The following is a 20,294-nucleotide window of genomic DNA, read 5'->3' as shown; positions in this document are numbered from 1 at the left end:
TTAGTGTGCTCTTCAAATACACTGATTACTTTATTCTCTAGACTTACTAGATTTGGGTGTACTTATTTTAGTTGGATCATTTTCAAGAAATAGGTCCAGAAGAAAAATAAGCGGTCTGTTCAACAAACTGCATAAATGTAATGGCATATACCAACAGAAATAAATATTTTTTGCTAGTCTTTTTTTCATCATGGATTTCTTCAAATACCTGAGTGACCATTTCTTCAAAGTCTCTCACCTTCAGGCACATGTACCCTAGTAATGGAAACTTTCAAAAATGTAATCACCTGTTAGAGTATAATATATTCGTTGAGGCTTTATATCTTTACTTTGGCATTTATCTTAACTGACATCAAATTGTCTTCAGCTCATTAACCTGCTGAGACTCCTGTCATCCCCAGACTTTGAAACCCTTTCATAGCACTGGCCTTCATTCCTTTGTATTTTTTCCTATGCTTCCCTTAAGGACCATGTGCTCACATTGAGTCATGAGATTGTGACATCAGAAGTAATTTATCCCTCACCCCGTCTCCTCTGTTGCCTTTTCTTAGTTAGAGGTTTTTAGGTTTCATGGATTGAAATGATGCAGCTAGTTCACTTTAGGGGTATCTGTAGATATCAGCGATTCATTTGAGCTGTTTGGGATCTGTTTCCTACTCAGCTCAGGGGAGGTGGCTAGAAATAATCTCGCTCTGTTTTTAAATTGTGTTATTACTTTGTTCATCTTCAAAACACTTTTAAGAATCCAATAAGCTGCTCAGTACTGAAGTTAGTACTTTGCATATCTTACAGCGAGGACACTTGAACTGTAATGAGAATGAGTACCATGTTCATGGTCATACAAAATATCCTGTCTCAGATAAGAGAAATACAAACTGAAGTCTTTTTTCAGATGTAATATGTGTTATTTTCTTGTCTTTTTCTAGGGTTGACAAGCTATACCTCATGGTTCATTGTGTTTCTGACTTTTTTAAAAAACGACTTGTCTTTTTATTTTTAAATTGCTTGTTTCTCTATTACAGTGACCATTCTGGGAGTGTGAATGTTATTGGAAAGTAGTCTTGAGTTGCCTCATCTTTTGTGCCATTTGTTATCTCTGTAAAGAGCATGTCACTTAAAACTTTTTCTTCTACAGAGCTTCATAGTGTGTTTACAGATTCATAGTTTATGAATTAAGATACTGAGGGTTTATTCTTTCATAAAGTACCTTTGCTCATTTTTTTAAAACTCGGTTCTCTTGGAGAATTTAAAACTTATGTAGCTTGAATACATATGAAGAAGAGATATAAAGAAGGAAAATAATATTTATTGAGCATGTAATGTGAGATGAGAAGGTCCAGTGTGATGGATAAGCATATGGACTTTAAAGTCATATAAATTTGGGTTCAAATAATGTCCCTGACACTTAATTGTATGATGTTGAACAAGTTGTTTATCTGCTTTAACTGTCAGTTTTCTCATCTGTAAAATGAAGGTAGTAAATATTACCTACTTTATAGGATTATTATAAGGATAATTGAGGTAAGTCACATAAAATACTTAGCATGGTGCCTGACACAGACAAATTACTTAAAAAGTTATTTACTGTTACTACTGTTATTACATTTTTATCTTCATTGTCTTACTTAGTTCCAGTAAAGGTATTTAAGGATATTGGCTTTGGTTTCATAGTGAGGAAACCGGGGTTGCTGGAGGTTTAATTACTTGATAGAGACCCATGTGTGTCCAACCCCAAAGTCTGTCCACCTTTTGTTTTACTGTATTGTGCGACTTCATCCTTTCTGAATGGTGTTTATGTAATAAGTCATGTGATCCTCTCAAAGTCTCCACTGTATGTACGGAAAGTGTCGTTGTCTTCATTTTCCAGGTGGAGCAACAGGTACCAAGAGTGTCTTGTGCAAGGCCATTAACCTTTTTTCCTTCTTAAAAAAAAAAAAAAAGAGACTCTCTCCTCTTAAAAAAAAAAAAGTCAATATAGACATGACAACAATGCAGAATGTGATCCTGGACCAGGATCGGACTGATTTATTTATCTGTCTTTATCTATCTATCTATCTATCTATCTATCTATCTATCTATCTGTTGCATAAAGGACATTAGTGAGATAATTACTGAAATTTGAATAAGGTCTATAGGTTACTTAATAGTACTATATCACTGTTAATTTCCTGATTTTGATAATTGTGCTGTGGTTATATAAGAGACTATCCTTATTTTCAAGACATTTAGGAGTAAAGGGGTATTATGTCTGCAGATTATTTTTAAATGGTTTAGGAAAAAAATAGGTATACATATATAGGAAGAGAATAATAACAAACTTTATAAAATGTTTTTATCATTTGTGAAATCTGGGTGAAAGATATAAGGGAATTCTTTACTATTTATGCAACTTTTCTATAAGTCTAAAATTATTTCAAAATGAACAATTAAAAAATAAAAGTAATACATGCTTGTTATAACTAAAATTAAGGCAATATGAAAGCGTATAATATAAAAGACCTTAGTATGTACACCTGCTATGGGATAATCACTGTTGTAAAATTTGTAAGGATAGTTCCTTTTGCTATATAAGCAGGTGTGTGTATTTCTTTAACAAAAGTAGGGTTCTATTTTACACAATAGTTTCTTGGCGTTTTTCCTCAATTAATCTCTTCTCTATTTCTTTACATAATTTTTTTTTGTTTTCGCAGCAACACAGCATTACATGAGAATTCATTGTTCTCTGCGGTCTCTTAACTCTCATTTCTGTGCTCTTTCAGCACTGTCTTGCAGCTTATTAGTTCCCTGTTCCTCAGGTTTCTTTCCTATAAAATGGTAATAACTACCCTGCCTATTTCCCAGTTGTAAGAATAAAATGAGATAATATGAAAGCATTTGGAAAAGTTACATATGTGACATAAATTCGAGGTGTGGTTAGATTAGGTAGATAAGTGTTACTATTGAAGATACGAAGCATAATCCTTGATTCATTTATGAAATGAATTTCTAATGTTTACACAACATTAACACAGTTTTTCTAGGGCCTGTGGGTTATTTTCTTCTCCTAATGTGCTTCTTAACCCATTGCCATCCCAAACCCCAGAGTCCACACTATTGAAAGTGTTTTTGAAGCAGAAATTCCAAAACTCCAAACTTTAGTTGCATTAGGTTACAGCACCTGTCCTTGATATCTCCGTAGTCTACATAGTATTTTGTAAAAATACTATATACCACGCAGTTCTTAAAACTTTTTTTAGTGATTTCCATTCTAGGGGTTTTCTTTTCCTTTTAAATTGGGCATATTTCACACTATTAGATTTGTCGTTGCAGTAGCTGTGTATATATATACGTGTGTGTGTGTCTGAATGTGTGTGTGTAATTGGCTCTAGAAAGGTTCTCTCTGCAGTCTGCAGGAGGTCTGGAATAGAAAAGAAAAATATGCAATAGCTTATACAAGGATGTAGTTTTAGAATGCAGCACTGGTTCTAGTCCATTTTATCTTGAGACTTAGGCACAACTTTCTGTAGTCCACCGTTTTCTCTCTCTCTCTCTCTCTCTCTTTTTCCCTCTCTCTCTCTTTCTCTCTCCCTCTCTCCCTCTCTTCTTTTTTGGGGGGGTTCTCAGGACCTCTTTACATTTAAAATGATTGCGAATCCCAAAGAGCTTTGATTTATATGGGTTATATCTTTAAATTAAGGCAGAAAATTTTAAATTAATTACTAATTCATATAAAAATAGCAATAATAAATCCAAGAGAAGAGTGATGTGGTTTTCCATTTTCGCAGATTTCTTTAATGGCATCTTAATAAAAGACACTTTGAGCCCCCTGCTGTAGTCAGAGCCAGGGGCGGGTAAGGCAAGTGGAGCGATAGTCTGGCATCCAGAGCGAGGCTGGTCAGATTCATTTCTTCCCCACGAAGAACAGTCAGAACAGATTGGAAGCAGGTGGCTTGTAATCCATCAGGCAGAAGCTGTATTTGTTATCATGGTTGGTGTTGCTTTGTTCAGATACCCTTGTCAGTCACCTGTGCCTCGTCTATCCCTCTCCCGTCATTGTAAGTGTGTGCTTTGATAAAAACCCTACTGTCGGTCCTAAGCACTCTTGTGCATTGCAGGCCATTCGTTCAACAAATGTTTGTTAAGCTCCTGCAGTGTGCAAGGTTCTGTGCTGGGCACTGAGGATAGAGCAGGGAACAAAATGGGGGGCTCCTTTGTTCTGCAGGGTTTTACATTTAAACAGTTAATTACACAGAACATTATTCATATAATTTTGACTAAATGTTTTTAGGGCACACGATGCTATGTGAGCTTATGATGGGGTCTTTACTTTGGGGTCAGGGAGGGCTTTTTTGAGGAAGCGATGTTCATGCTATGTGCTAAAGGATGAGTAGTGATGGCAGTGACTTCATTTAGTGTAATTGTGAAATTCAGTGGAAGTTCCGTGGCAATGAGAGGTTTTATTATAGGCCAATACTTCTCAAATTTTAATGTATATACAGATGGCCTCAGGATCTGGTTAAAATGCTGGCTTAGATTAAATAGGCCTGCAGTGGGCCCAGAAATAACTGCTGTTTTAAAAAGCACGTACATGATGCTTAATGATGCTGTTGGTCCATGGACCACACTTTGAGTAGCAAGACTCTAATTATACGTAATAAGACTTAAGCAGGAATACCAGCTGGACAAAAGCTGAATGAATATTCTAGAGGTGATGTCCAAATAGGGAGACGTATTTGATAACAGAGAAGACAGCAGTTTGGTGCAAGAAGTATCATGCTGCATCCTGAAAGCTAAAAGCAATTCACAGTTACTATTACAGAGAGGACAGGAAAGCTAGGGATTGAGATAGATGTCCACTAGCACAGCCAGTGAAATATTCCACAGAGTCTTTTCTGTGGTCAGGAATAAGTAAACTAAATGGCCATTAATCCACCGAAGGAAAAGGTCAAGTACTGAGGATTGAGGGCCACCCTCTGGTAATTATGTGGACTCCAGAAAATGATCTAAGTGACCCGCAGCTAGAGATACTAGAGAGAAGGTGCACTTTACTTGGAAAAGGGAGAATGTTCAATACTACTTTTCATTAATCATAGGTGATTAATCCATAGATGGGAGGGTATTGCTAAATAGATTCAGGTAAAAAGTAATTGTAGATGGCAAAGGTAGGATGGGGGAAAAATAGAATGGGGGAGAAGGAATCTTATAGATAATATCCGCTTTGAAAAAATCACCACCATTAAGCTTAATAATTGCATATGTCTCTTCTTTATTACGCTAACATCCAAAATAGAAACTTGTACGACCATCCAAAGATATTATTAATCTGCTCTTGTTTCACTATATTATTATGGAAAATATCTTTTTGTTGTAGTTATGCTTTTAAGTTTTTGTTCAATATGTTTTATGGTTGTTAGTAAACTTATTTGGATCAGAGAATTAAAGTAACATCAAGTTAACATAAGTCATTATGAACTGTATATAAAATATTTTATATTTAATCATTCTCTTCATGATTTTAAAAAATATTTTAGAATGCTGTAAAGGCTTAAAACTCTGTCTAGTTTTCTCCCCCTTTAGAATGTGTTTCTTTGGATTTGACAAAATCTTATGACCTTCGGAACATGGAAGGAAAGGAATTAGGGTTTCTACAGTGATGAGCAGTCATTTTAGGTTACTTGTCTTTTAACTTTTGTACAGGTACCTATAGAAGGATAATAGGCATAATTTACTGATAAAGAGGGCTAAGAGAATGCTAAATCAGGCAACTGTCATAAACTTTCTTAAACTTTATAAGGTTGAATCAATAGAATTCAAAACTAGTCCTAAAGTAGAGTCAATTTTGTTAATTAGATTGACTCTTGATTTTTTTTTTAGATGCAAGCCCATCTAAAAGGAAGGAAAGCTAAGGGTATGGCATATTTTGTGAATGATTAAGTGTTCTTAGATATCTGTACATGTAAACTGGGACTCAGAACTGGGTGTCAAGGAACATCAAAGGTATGAGAGTAGTTGTTTGAAAAGAAGTGAAATATGTTAAAGGGAATCCCCTTGAAATTGCAGAATTGAAGAAGAGTAGTGTAACAAAGATGTCATTTCTGTATTGCCTTAGCTTTAAATGATTGAGTTATTAAAAAGTGTTCAATAGGTTGCCATTCTGTGGATAATGCTCTCTTAACAAGTGAAATGAAATGTTGCCCACTAGATCCTGCCATGCCTTGGGAGCATTTGGGGCAAAGAGCAGTTGGTTGTACTTTACTTTCTCCGTTTGGAGAATGATAACAGCTAGACACGTAGAAGTACTACCAGGTCTCATTCAGACGCATTCCAGGGGCAGCCCCATGGAAAAAAGAATTCATCCGTGAATACATTTCCATGCCATTTCTTAAGTGCCTTAGAATCATGGACGAGGGGCTATTATTTCTTCTTTACAACCTAGAAAAAAGAGGGGGGAAAAAAACCTTTCAGTTTTAAAGCCAAGCAGCTTGGAAATCTAGTTGCAAACTAGATTTGTGCTTCTGAATGCCTGCATGACTCAGTTGTTCCTTCTAATAAAATATGCCTTGCTCTTCACCGGACCAATAATAGGATTTAATAAGTGAGAATTAGGACCCCATCCTCATTTGGCTAACATGACTCTAGTGAAATGAAACTAAAAGGTAGAATTTAAGATTTAAGCCTGTGTTCTTCTGGTTTGCCTTGGGTTCCTCAATTCTACAGAAAACCTCTTAATCGAAACTTATTACCAAGCCCAAAGAGTTCTACCAAGAATTGTATTAGCAATTGACCCTAGTTACAAATTATGTGTATCATTATGGTGCTGGATCGTTGAGGGTCTGTTGAGTGTCTGTTCTTGACATTTTTTACCTGTGTGGCTTGAGAGGACGTAGGAAGAATCCTCAATGCTGGATCCTGCTTCTATTGTTTCCCCTCCAAGTATATTAAGTCTTTTTGTACCTTCATTTCAAAGATATTTATTAAATAAAAAATATTGATTTCGTTGTTGCTGGTGTATATTCAAACAGCTAATTTAATCCCATCAATATTGTGATATTTGTATTGCAAAACACCATGCAAAGCTCTAGCCCAAGTCAAAGTGAGTTTTAGGTATTTCAAATCCGTATATCTTATAAATGCCTCCCCCCTTTTAATACCTAAATTTAACCTGCTCCAGAATTGATAGGGTTAAGGACATAGAATTAGGGGCTTATTAATAGGTAAAATCTGAAGGCTTCTATTATCAGGTCTTCTGTTATCTATTATACAATTAATGAACTAGAAGAATGGACTTTTAGATTATATGAAAAATAATTTCTTTTATCGCTGTTCTTAACCTTGTTTCGAGCTACTGCAATGGTTAGCTGTGTGTTCTAACTGGCTTGTCAAAGTGTGTTTCTATTTAACATAAGTCCAGAGGGAACTGGGTGCACACATTTATATCGCGGCCAAAGCAAGGCTGGGATGCGTTAGGGCTTCATCTTTAATGCACACTTTTGTGCCCTGACAGCCCTTAGCATTGATTGGCATCTGCTCCCTAAGTTAGTTTCTATTTTGGGAAGTCATTTGGTTTTTTTATTTGGTTAATGCAGATGAATACTACATAGAGAAACAAGAAGGGGGAGGGAAGAATTCTTCAAGCATGTAGGGATGTGCATCAAGAATTTCAGAGACGTTAAACAGATGTAGAGGGGTGGGGAAATAGCAAATTTGAAGCCTTTCAACCGTGACATTTTCTTCTAAATGAAGAACAGCTTGAAAGCTGTAATTTTAAGAGTGTTGCAGTATTCTGATGTCAGACACTTAACACATTTAAAATAGTGGTGAGATTTAATTTTTTCTCATCTGAAATTGAATTAAGCATATTTGGTTGTCATCTTATTTTGATTGTTGAGGGTCTCAGAATGAACACCAGAGCTTTTAAATTTTAGACGCGCCATGGCAGCATCTCTTTTAACCTATATTTCCATTGTTTTCATGATACATACAGATATTTTTTGTCCCTTTTAAGCAAAACGGTACATTTTTTTCTTTCTAGTTCTTCACAAATGACTTCGAATTAATTCTTTACTTTTATATTTTGCAGTACATTTTTGTACCTGAAGTTTCTGGTAGTGTGGGCACTTGTCCTACTGGCAGATTTTGTCCTGGAGTTCCGATTTGAATACCTGTGGCCATTTTGGCTTTTCATCAGAAGCGTCTATGATTCCTTCAGATACCAGGGACTGGTATGTTTATTAATACATGTTTTTAAAGTATAATGAATTTAATAACCCTTCCAAGAAAATCTCCACGAATTGATAGTGAAACTATTTAAAGTAGATTTTATTAGCAATACTTAGGTGACTATATTGAGATAAGTAGGTTCTATGGACTGAAATTGGCCTCTAAATCTGTTTTGTCTAAACCCATTGATCAAGTCATACTCCCTTCTCTGTCATTCCAGTGAAAAAAAGGGGAGGGAGGAAAGATTTGGGGAGGGAGAAAGTAGTGGAAAAATAATTGCCCAGTTTTACTCTGAAGTGTTTCTGAAGTTAGTGATTGGGTTAGAGTTAGAGCAGTGGTTCCCAAACGTTTTGTTCTCCGAACCTCTTTGCACTCTTAAAAATTATTGAGGACTCCAAAGAGCTTTTATTTATGTGGGTTACATCTGTCCATAGTTAATATATTAGAAATTAAAACAAAAAATGTAAATATTTATTAATTCACTTGAAAATAACAAACTTATTACTTGTTAATACAGATTACATTTTTTAATGAAAAAAATAACTATATTCTCCCAAACAAAAAACTTAGAAGGTTTACTACAGTTCTGCAAATTTATATAATGTCTGGCTTTATGGATGATAGCTGGATTTTCATATCTGCTTCTGAACTCAGTCACATACCACGTACCTTCTAGAAAACACCACCAGAACTCCTAAGTGAATGTTTATGGAAAAGATAGATAACATCTTATTATTATGAAAATAATTTTGACCTGGAAAACCTACTGAAAGGATCTCAGAGACCAACCAGGGATCCCCAGGCCGTGTGTTGAGAACTACTGGGTTAGAACAAGGGCGCAGGCTGGGTCTTGTTCCCTTGGTTGACCTGTAGTTCTGTTGTGTTTTGCAGCCACAGCTTAAACCTGTAACTCTTCTGCCTGGTCCTGGAGCTTTGGTCAGAGCAAATCCATGCCTTGAAAAGATGGTTTTGAGCTCATGTCCTTTTGGCAATAGGTAGAGGTATCCAGAGGAAGGCTGCATTATTAAAATGATCAACATCAGTGTAGTTCTTACTACTATTGTGGTCCATCTGTGCTCCAACACTGTGCCTTTAAGAATGAAGCTCTTTAGCAATGTGGGGTGAGGAGAGAGGAACCTTTTCTGTGTTAAAGTTCTAGTTCTTTAGGTAACCCACCTGTGGAGTCCAAGTAAACTCACTGGGAACCAACCTCAATTTGTCCTGGTCCAGTTTTTCTTTATGATTTGAGGCCAAAAATAGGATTACTTTTTAGTGTTAAATTAACCACTGCTTTTTTTATATGGTTGATTTTAAATGTTTAAAATTTCTTGTTGTAACTTGCTCTGTAGTTATTGCATGGCAGTTTCAGAGATTTTGTCCAACATGTTTTTAGTCATCTCTATTTGAAAATAACAGGTTCTAAGATGTGTTTTTTGTTTTGTTTTGTTTTTTCCTTTAGGCCTTCTCAGTGTTTTTTGTTTGTGTAGCATTCACATCAAATATAATATGTCTGCTGTTCATCCCCATACAGTGGCTTTTTTTTGCTGCTAGCACATACGTATGGGTTCAGTACGTATGGCATACAGGTAAGTCTTAATGGTTTCTAGACGGGTAGAAATATTAGATTCAGACTTTTTTTTCCTTTTAATTAAAGTGTATTGGGGTGACAATTGTTAGTAAAGTTACATAGGTATCAGGTGTACAATTCTGTATTACATCATCTATAAATCCCATTGTGTGTTCACCACCCAGAGTCAATTCTCCTTCCATCACCATATATTTGATCAGACTCAAACTTTTAATGTGGTGATTTCTTTGAGTAAATTATTTAGAGTTGAGTTTAATGTGGATGTTTTAAAGTTGACTTTTCCTAATAGATTATAATATACCTTTAAAATATATTTTATCTTTTTGTCATCACTGAATCAAAAGTTTAAGCCTTTATGATTTGGTATCTCAATTGTAGGCATTTCAGTTACCACTCTCATCATGGAGATACACATTTCTTTAAAAAGTTGAAGTGATTTCTATTTAGGTAGACTTGAAGACAGCCATGTGCCAAATAAGAAAAATGTTCCTGGAATTTCAGCATTGAAAGGAAGTTAAAGGTCATTTAGTTGAAGCCTTATTTGGTACAAGAATCCCCGCAGCGTCCCTGGCACATGGTGGTTTAATCTCTGATCAAAATTCTACAGTGACAGGAACTTAGTACTGTTGTTTTTGGGCAGCTGTAATAGAAAATTCTTTCTCATACTGAGCCACAATTTTCCTCCTTACATTTTTGACCCAGCAGTTCTTGACTGTTTTAGGGCTCGCTGATCTCTTAGAGCATATAAAGAGGCTTTCCCCAGGAAAAATATATGGAAATGTACAAAACATTTTCTTAAAATTTCAGGGGGCCTATAGATCATCCCCTCGAGGCGAAACATTGACCCCCCACACACACACGCCTTAGAGCCACTGTCACATCCCCTCAAGTCTTCTTTTCTATAGACAAAACATCTCTGGTTTTATTGCTTTTCTCTTGTATGTTTTAAGCACTTCACCATCTTGATCTCCGTAGTTCTTAGTGGTTCTCTTCACCAAAATGTACTATTTTGGGTATGTCTTGACTTGACCGGAGATAGTCATCTCCCTTCTTAGAGCTATTCTTCTGCTACTTCAAACTAAGATATTTTGACAGCTCCAGTCCACTGTGAAAACCTGAACTTGGGTTGCATGGGGATGTGAGGATTGGCTCTAAGATCATTATACTTGTCTGCAAAGCTGCATGAAACTTGATTCTTAGGCCCAGCTGCAACCTGTAGGATTTTGACCACTGACGGAACGCTAACTAATAAAAGCTCTCTGGAGCAATATTCATCCCCTTCTTAAAAGTGCTAAGAGGGTGATGTTGGCCCATGTAGAAGACACAGTTCAGCTCTGTTATTGAAAGTATCCACTACAAGCATGGTTTCTCCAACTTTAGCACTCACTCATACCTCACTTGATTTATATGCTAGCATGATGGTTCCCTGGTCTGCTAACCTCTAATTAAAGTGATTTTTCTACACACCAGTTTTTAGTTATATTTCTTTGTCGTGGGCCTCATTTTTGAGTGAGTTGCCATTTACACTCGTCATTCTCCCTAGGTCTCAGTTTCTTCTTTGTCACATGAAAGTGGAGTAATCTAGATAACGTTTAAGGGAGCTTTTCAGCTCAGATAATCCTTGACTCCAATGAACTGTTGTGATTCTTTAAATTACTTTAATAATGTCTTAGTAGTTGAGAAAACACTACTCATATAACTGTTAATAGACTCTATTGGGAACAAGTTCAGTACGTGACCCACAGGGTAGCAATGAAGCTAATGTCATAAATGGTACTGAGCTCTAGGCTCAGAAACGTGTGTTAGAATAGCTAAGCTGTGAGGTATGTTTTAATTTGGAATGATTAGTGCTCAAACAAACAAAACAATGTTCTTCTTGGGCCCAACAAATAAGAGTATAATTTATATAATTTGGATTAGTTTCTCTTCCAGTTGTTAAAATTTTAAATTCTTCCTTAAGTGGACAGGGGGGCTGTCACTTTGTGAAGGATAATGATAAATGTCTAACTATTACATTGTTTTGTGCACCTGAAACCAATAAAAATAATGTTAAAAGACAAAAAAAATAGAGGTATCTGTCTAGTGAAGGCCATTTACTACAGAAAGAATTAAAAATTAAAAAATCATTTGCAACTTAAATAAACAAATAAATAAATAAATAAAATTCTTCCTTAAGAATGTTAGGAATGGTTGATGAAATTAGATATTGCCACAAAAGAATGATAATATTATAAACTTTATTTCCCCTTGCTATGAAGAGGAAAAAAACAGGATACATAACATGTATGTACAACATGACTGTTACATTTATTCAAAAATATTTTCAACATGGTTTTATTTTATTATTTGATAGGTTTAGATATACAGGTATTCTGTTAAAATTTTTCTATTTTTTCTGTAACACGCTTATTATGATAGCTAGAAGTTAATATAGGGAGTGGGAAATACAAATTTTTGAAAATGCATCTTAAAATGAATTTGAAGATGCATTATCCTTGGTTCCTGTTTGTCTTCCTCCATTGTGAAAGTACCCTTTTTCTTTAGTATATTAAACCTATAAGAACAGTTGAGGCCATTAGCTACCTTCACAGAGCTTGGAATGTCTTCCTTCTTCATGGACTAGGTCTAAGGGGACTTAGGTTCTCCTTAGAAGTAGACTTAGTATTATTTCTGTAAAGCTGGACCAATTTATATAAACTCTGGGTCTCACTTCACTCTTCAATAAAATGGTCTTTCTAGTTCCAAGATTCTAGTTCCAAGATTTTTCTTTTGTTTCATCCCAGAGAGCCTTAGTAAAAAGCCCTTTGGTCCTTCAGGTCACTGATTATGCCTTCCTATTTTCATTTCTGTAACTTGCTTGTCTCATACAGTCTCGAAGAAGCTCTTGCCACAGTTATTGGACCTCATGCCTATGTAGTCTAGTCTATCTTTATAAAATACCCACCCCATTATTAGCCATGTCCTGACAAAGATGGATCATGTCCTGACAAAGGTCTACCTAGTCAACAGATTTTGATTCTAAAACCACTGAAAATTATCCCATTATTTGTATCTTATTCTGTTGCAAGTTGCTTTTCATCCCTTGAAAATTGTTTTTAATTAAAAGGAATGTGAGCTTGTAGTTAGGGAAAAAAAATTTTGGATAGTACTTAAATGTCAGAAACATTTCTTTGTGCTGTAACTCAGTCTTTATTTTTTTACATATCATTTCATATTAGTACAGATCTTTATTCTTTTGAAAACTACATCGTATTTTGTTATATAGGTTTACCAAAATGAAGCAGTTCTCTATTGATAGACATTTAAATTAATTCTATATTTTTTTACTATTGCAAATAATAATAATATAATGAATATTCTTATACATTTATCCCAGGGCTCTTATATATTTTTGTAGGGTAGATCTCTGAAATTGGAATTTCTGGGTCAAAGGTATAAGTATTTTAAATTTAATTATACTGCCAAATTGCCTTCTAAAAAGGTTGTCCTAATTTATATTATTGCCAAGTATGAGAAAACCTTTTCCCATACCCTCTCTATACTGTTACCTGTCTTTTAAATTTTTGCTTATTTGAGAGATTAAAAAAATGGTTTCTCATTTTTAAAATTTGTGTCTCCCTAATCAATAGTGAAGTTCAGCGTCTTTCCATGTTTTTTAACCATCTATATTTTTTCTTTTATTACTTGCATTCAGTTGCATGTCTATTGATTTGTAGGAGCTCTTTGTATACTAGGGCTATAACTCCTTTGTTTTACATATATTGTAAGTATTTTCTGCCAGAATCTTTGTCTTTTTATTTTGTCTATGATTCCATAGTATCTTTTGTCTATAAAAGCTTTCAGTTTGGGTCAGATTGCTTTGTAATTGGTTTGTAAAAGTTTTAATGAAAGTTACTGTAGTTGAACCAATCTCTCAAACAAGCTACCTGTTCTGCTAGTTAATATTTATCACTGATGCTTGCCTCTCTTCTGCTTTTCCACAGAAAGGGGAGTGTGTTTGCCCACAGTGTCCCTGTGGATACTCTTTGTTTATATTGAAGCAGCAATTAGATTTAAAGATCTCAAAAATTTTCATGTAGACCTTTGTCGTCCATTTGCTGCTCACTGGTGAGTATTATTTATATTCTTAATCTCTAATTCAATTCAGTGTTTTTAATATAAATGGTAAGTTCAATTGTAAATTTTTTCTTAGAAATTTTACATGAACCCAGAAGACAACATAACATGGTTGTAAAGAGCATGAGCTCTCTGCTCTATTCAGGCAGATGAGCGTTAGAATCCCAGCTCTGTCCCCAGCAGCTTTGTTGTCTTGAATACATCACTCTCTCTAAGCCTTAGTTCTCTTATCTGTATATTGGGGACCTGTCTCATGGGTCATGGGAAAGATGAAACGAAGTGATATATGCCAAGTGTTTAACTTAATGCCAAGCACATAGGTGTCTGGTAATTGTTAATCTATTTTCATCATATCATGTTGATTCCAAAAAGTCTTGATGAAATATATGGCTATTTCCTGAAGCTTTAATGTACTTATAATTTCCTTAGCTATTTACAAAAGCAAGAGAATATTAATACTTTTTAAAGGAATATTAGTTTTCCTTTTGAAATGTAAATGAATATTAAAATATTTTATTCATTTAATCTTACCCATGAAACCTTTTTGAAAAGTGAGCTTGATTTTTGTTAATATATTGTAGACATCACCACTTAAATTGTGTTTCTTCTAAACACAACCAATTTTTGCTAATACTTATGGCAGAAAGCAAAATAAATAGCAACCAACTGAAAAAATAGTTTCTAATATTTTAAAAGTATTTTCACAAATAAGTGAATTAAATAAACTTGGTCAATAAAACTTGTTACTTAAATTGAGATCACTTTTAGACTAATTATGACTGATAAATTTTAATATTAATGAAGTTTAATATGAGTTTTGACGATGTTTGCAGAGACTTTGAAATGATATTAGACAGACTAATGAGTTGAATGAAAATATTTCAACTTTTTATCCCGCAGGTTAGAGTTGTAAGTACAGCTGGTTTAATTTGGTGGCATAAACCAAATGTTGTCACTAATAATGTCGGATACTTATTTAAATGATTCTAGAATTTATGTATGACAGAGTGTTTATGAACTAATTTTCCAGGAATAGCTGGTGATAATATCCCTCAGGCAGCAAGAAGATTAAAGAGTCACCTGAATTTGACTCTCTCTTCTAGTATTGAAAACCAAGTGATGTCCTTTTGATTTTTTTAACACTTGACAATGTTTGCTTATGACCACCTATAAAATCTCTACTCTGTTAGTTCTTAAAAGCATAGTGCCCAAGTTCTAATAATGTACAAGGCAGTTCAATGTTAATTAACGACATTAGCCACTGTGTCCAACAGTCACTGTGGTTAATTTCTCAAGTTGGTTTGAAGAATGCCAAAGTTTAATGGCAGCCTTTTATGGTCTAGGAGTCATGTTGTTCCCTGGCGGTTTGTTCTGCATACCAACTGCTCACAGCCTCTGATTTCTACAAGGAGACCTCACATTTATTTACGTGTTTACTGAATGCTCAACTGTCATCATCATCACCTAGAATTTATTTCGTAATTGCAGTGTTAGGTGTCCTCATGTGTTTGATGCACATGGTTTTGTTTTTAACTTGCAATTACTGGCTAAATTATTTTCTTTCTAGTATTGGGTACCCTGTGGTGACTTTGGGCTTTGGCTTCAAAAGTTACGTAAGCTACAAAATGCGGTTAAGGAAGCAAAAGGAAGTGCAGAAAGAGAACGAATTTTACATGCAGCTTCTTCAACAAGCCCTACCCCCAGAGCAACAGATGTTACAGAAGCCAGACAAAGAGTCTGAGGAAGGTAGGTCTTTACCCTAAAGCTGTTGACTCAATAGGTTACTCATTATTATATCTGTCAGAATTTTTGTTTTTGGAAAAGTTGCTAGGACTTTGGAAAATTACCAAGGATTTCCAGTTTTACGGTATTCCTCTTTAGGAACCATTGTTTTTCTTTTATAAGAAAAAATTCTATGAAAATATTTTTCATAAAATACAGGGTGGGTGATTTCCATCTAGTGTCTGAAGACCATGTGCCTTTAAGTATGCAAATATGTTATTTTATTTTTATATATTTTGTTTTTATGGCTTATTTAATATTTGATTTGTTAACAAATATTTTAAAATATTTATTCTCAGTAGCAAAATAGTATGTATAACTCTATGAGTTTGTAATTAAAGCAAGCCAAGAACCAAAGTGTAAATAAAATGGAGATGTAGACAAATAGAATTGTTTTATACATCAAAATTTTTCTGAATAGAGCAAAGATGGATAGGTCCCATTCTAAATGGTTCATAAAATTCAATGTGGAGCTTAAATTGAACCTTTTGTAACAGGACCTGTCGAATGAGGATATAACCAATTCAGTAGATGTATCGACAGTAGTACCAATTTTCTTTGGTTTGAGAATGAAAGGTTGAGTTCATATTTTCAGTTGATATGTGCCAAAATCTTATTCTGGGGTATGGTGTAAAAATATCTCTTCAAGTAGACTTTAACAAATTGGAATGGGTAGACCTGATACTGAACATTTTTTACAAGTAACCTAGTAAATGATACAAACTTCATAAGTCAACACTAGAGTCAAGAAAAAATATAGGTGCCCTATATCCTAACATCACACTTCTCCTTTTGTTTCATTTAATCTCTTTCTTTTCAGTAAAGTTATTAACAGTTTGTTTAATCCAAGCATCTTTTAAAATATGGCCTCTTAAGAATACGCTCTGCCCGTGTCCTCTCACCCCAGTGATAGACAAGTTTGATTTGACTGATAATGAAATATGACTTAATTATAAAATCCTCATCTTGTTCTCAAGGCAAAAACATTAATAACTTGGTGTTTATAAGTGATGGCAATTTTCTAAATGTTCAGCTTTTCGAATTTATTTGGATTTGCTTCTTGAAGTTAGCATGATGTGGTGTAGTTACTACTTCTTATAAATGAGCTTGCAGATTAATGTAGTGAGTTTCTAAGCATAGATGATGCCGTTTATTGAATCAGTCTGTTTTGTGTTTTTATACAACTAAATATTCCGGTGTGGTTTTTTTGTTTGTTGGTTTGTTTTTGGTATTGTAGCAGCCAAAGGATTACCTGATATGGATTCCTCGATCCTTATACATCACAATGGAGGTATCCCAGCCAATAAAAAACTCTCCACAACTTTGCCAGAGATAGAATACCGAGAAAAAGGGAAAGAAAAAGACAAGGATGCCAAAAAACACAACCTTGGGATAAATAACAACAATATTCTACAACCTGTAGACTCTAAAATACAAGAAATTGAGTATATGGAAAACCATATCAATAGTAAAAGATTAAATAATGATCTTGTGGGAAGTACAGAAAATCTCTTGAAAGAGGACTCATGCACTGCTTCCTCAAAAAATTACAAAAATGCCAGTGGAGTTGTGAACTCCTCACCTCGAAGCCACAGCGCCACAAATGGGAGCATTCCTTCCTCATCTAGTAAAAATGAGAAGAAGCAGAAATGCACTAGCAAGAGCCCAAGTACACACAAGGACTTAATGGAAAACTGTATTCCTAATAACCAGCTAAGCAAACCAGATGCACTGGTAAGGTAAGTGTGCCTGCTGTGTCCTTACCAACAGTTTCCAATAAACTTGACTTAGGTCTTGAAAAGCAAACACTTTCATACTGGCCTGTAGGAATTGTTTGTGATCAGATACTTTGACTATTAACTCTGTGGCATTTGACATTTTAGTGTTGATTTCACATGGGTTTGTTCACCACCCAGTGCCACTGTTCTGACGCATTGACTCCAGCTCTTTCCAGTGTTCTGAGTGAGAGGTGACCGTGATTACTTTCCACATCTGACAACTTTACATGTAACTTGATTCTTCCAGTGATATTGAGAAGCAGACCTTTAGTCTTTCTCCTTTCCTTTCTGCATATCCAAAGTTCTTGTGGCATAAACACAAAAAGCAGATTTTGTGTCCTGTTCATGCAAATTTGTCAGATAGATACAAAAATGGGTGGTGGGAAAAGTTGTCCTTACCACCTTGTACTTGTTTTTGTTTTTTCACTTACAATGTAAATTATCCCCCAGATAACTCGGGGAAAGTTAGGTTTGAAAGTAATTTCTTTTAAAAAATTCCGTAGGTAAATACAGTGATTTTAATCAGAAATGTTCCTTTTCCCATCTTTAATTAGAAGAATAATATTGTTGCATTACCTTGACTGGCTCCGACTTAATTTTGCTGTATTTTACATGTTTTATGTATTTTATAAAATACCAATGTTCATTTTACTTCATGTTTTTCAATTTGGAAGCTGAGATCTGAACTGGAGCTTTTTTTTTTTTTAATGTGTAATTTGAGAGGGCAATTGTAACTCCTTCCTTTCACAAAGTTATATTCCTCTTCCTTTGGCTTGCTTAAGAAGCAGTTTATTCTAGGGGGGGAAGGTGACCAGTGTTATAAATCATATAAACAAGATTATTAATTTGTTTTCACTTTTTTGATTGGTAGCTAGATTAAGGGAAATATATTTGGGTTCTACTGCTAAAGACTCTTGAGGTTTTTTAGCCTCCGGCCACTTTTGGAAGTGGACCATGCTGTTGCTGATGCTGGGCTGGTATCCACATCTGTGTGTTATGACATTCTGCCCACTATGCCCTGCAGAGAAAACAGTCAGCAGAGTAGCCTCCTCCAGATGCCCCTGGGAGAAAGACCAATTAGTTGAACTTCTATTTCAAAGGAAATATCCCACAAATTTATTATATGCTATAAATGAAACGTCTGCCACAGCTTTTGGATATCCTTTCTCCTATACAATTTTAGTAATAGCAGTCAAGTCAAAATAATTTTCTCCTGTGAGTGTTGCAGAGAGAGCAGTCAAGGCTCAGTCTTGAGACACCATCTCACTGGGGCCCCAGTTGGTGTGTTGATTAACTATCCTGCCTGATCTGCCTTTAGTAAGAAGTTCAAGGACTCATACAGATGGCCAGTTTCCCAGTAGGTGGGTCCAGTGCTCCCGTGACTGCTACTGGCATGTATGCTTTTTCTTGTGGTCACTCGTGATGTGTCTGATCTGAAGGGTCCCAGAATATTACTCTGTTTTAGGGAATACCTCTGTCAAATACATAAATAGAAAATATTATACTTAAATAGTTTTATAAGCATCCATAGGATTATTTTCAATTTTGAATGTAATATAAGAAAAATGAGATGATCTAAATACCCAACAACGGGGAGAAATTTAAACAAATTATATAGTTCATTCATTTGATGGACTTTTAATACAGACATTACAGAATCGTATTTTTGAGCCATATTAAACAATATAGGGAAGTGCTCATGACAGAATATTTTATAAAGTAGAAAACGATTTTATTAAAAACATTTTTTTTTAAATATACACAGAAAAACATTTGAAGGGAAAGAAACTAAAGTGATTACAGTAGTTATTGCCCCATGGTAGTATTACACGGGACTTTATTTTTTCTTCTTGCTTTCATGTACTTTCACATTTTTCTATGGTAAATAACAAGGAAAGTTTATAAAATGAAGACTGTCTGAGCAAATTATCCAACTTGGCTATAAGAGGACTTAATCACACTTCTTCTCACCCTTCTTGTCTATCTCCTGTTTCCTCTTATTCGACTTCATGTATGTCTTGATGACTATTACTAAGACTGTAACTGATCTAAACTTCAGATATTTGAGTTGTTAGCTCGAGAGTGGGTTTGTCTGCTTCAGACAGAGAGATGGACTCAGTGGTCTCTGAGACTCCTTCTGATGCAACGCAAACGGGCTGACACCGTGTACAGGAGCCCTTCGCTACTACAGACACACTCAGAGCTGTGTACTGGGCCAGGCTGGCTGTAGGGAGAAGACTGAACTACCCTTTGAAACATTTTTTTAAAAAATAATTTGAAAGCCATTACTATATTATTAGTAGTAAATTAATTGCAACACGTTCTACAGCTATGCCTGTCTGGATATCATGGCTGAGAACTGCTATATTTGCGAAATCAATTCAGTGACTTTTGAAGGGAAAATGCATTAGTACTCCACTTGCAGAGAGAATTCTTGTAGATCTGGGTGGTTGTCAAAATAAGCTTTGATGGCCATTCCCTGTGAAGGAGCAAGCAGTCCTTCAGGTCTTTTCTCCATTTCTCCAAGCTCCATGGATATTCTCTAGAGTGCTGTATCCCACAGGTTGGCAAACTACACACAGGCCAAATCTGGCCCACTGCCTGTGTTTGTAAAAAGTTTTATTGGAATACAGCCACGCTCATTCATTTACGTAGGATTTGTGGCTGCCTTTGCGCTACAGTGGCAGCGTTGAGGAGCTGCCTATGGCCTACAAAGCCAATGGTGTTTACTGTTTAGCCCTTTAGGAAAAAGTATGCTGATAGGTCACTAGGGCTAAGGAACGTGGGGGAAGGTGGGAAACTTGGGAATAAGTGTTGCTTATGGGATCCTT

General features: G+C 35.3%; 1 protein-coding gene across 2 annotated transcripts in view; it reads left to right on the top strand.

Annotated features, from left to right (window-relative positions):
• MACO1 (macoilin 1) overlaps positions 1 to 20,294 on the top strand; it is a 52,954-nt gene that overhangs the window by 6,251 nt on the left and 26,409 nt on the right. For both annotated transcript variants that reach the window (XM_081056573.1, XM_081056572.1), the window contains 5 exons: positions 8,060 to 8,201; positions 9,659 to 9,785; positions 13,771 to 13,894; positions 15,471 to 15,649; positions 16,923 to 17,424. In XM_081056573.1, coding sequence (XP_080912699.1) covers positions 8,060 to 8,201; positions 9,659 to 9,785; positions 13,771 to 13,894; positions 15,471 to 15,649; positions 16,923 to 17,424 — 1,074 coding nt within the window. The remainder of the gene's footprint in view (positions 1 to 8,059; positions 8,202 to 9,658; positions 9,786 to 13,770; positions 13,895 to 15,470; positions 15,650 to 16,922; positions 17,425 to 20,294) is intronic.

This window comes from Rhinolophus hipposideros, assembly GCF_964194185.1.
Source record: "Rhinolophus hipposideros genome assembly, chromosome: 8".
Lineage (NCBI taxonomy): Eukaryota > Metazoa > Chordata > Mammalia > Chiroptera > Rhinolophidae > Rhinolophus > Rhinolophus hipposideros.
The sequence above is the reverse complement of the archived record's forward strand: the minus strand, read 5'-3'. Positions and strand labels throughout refer to the sequence as shown.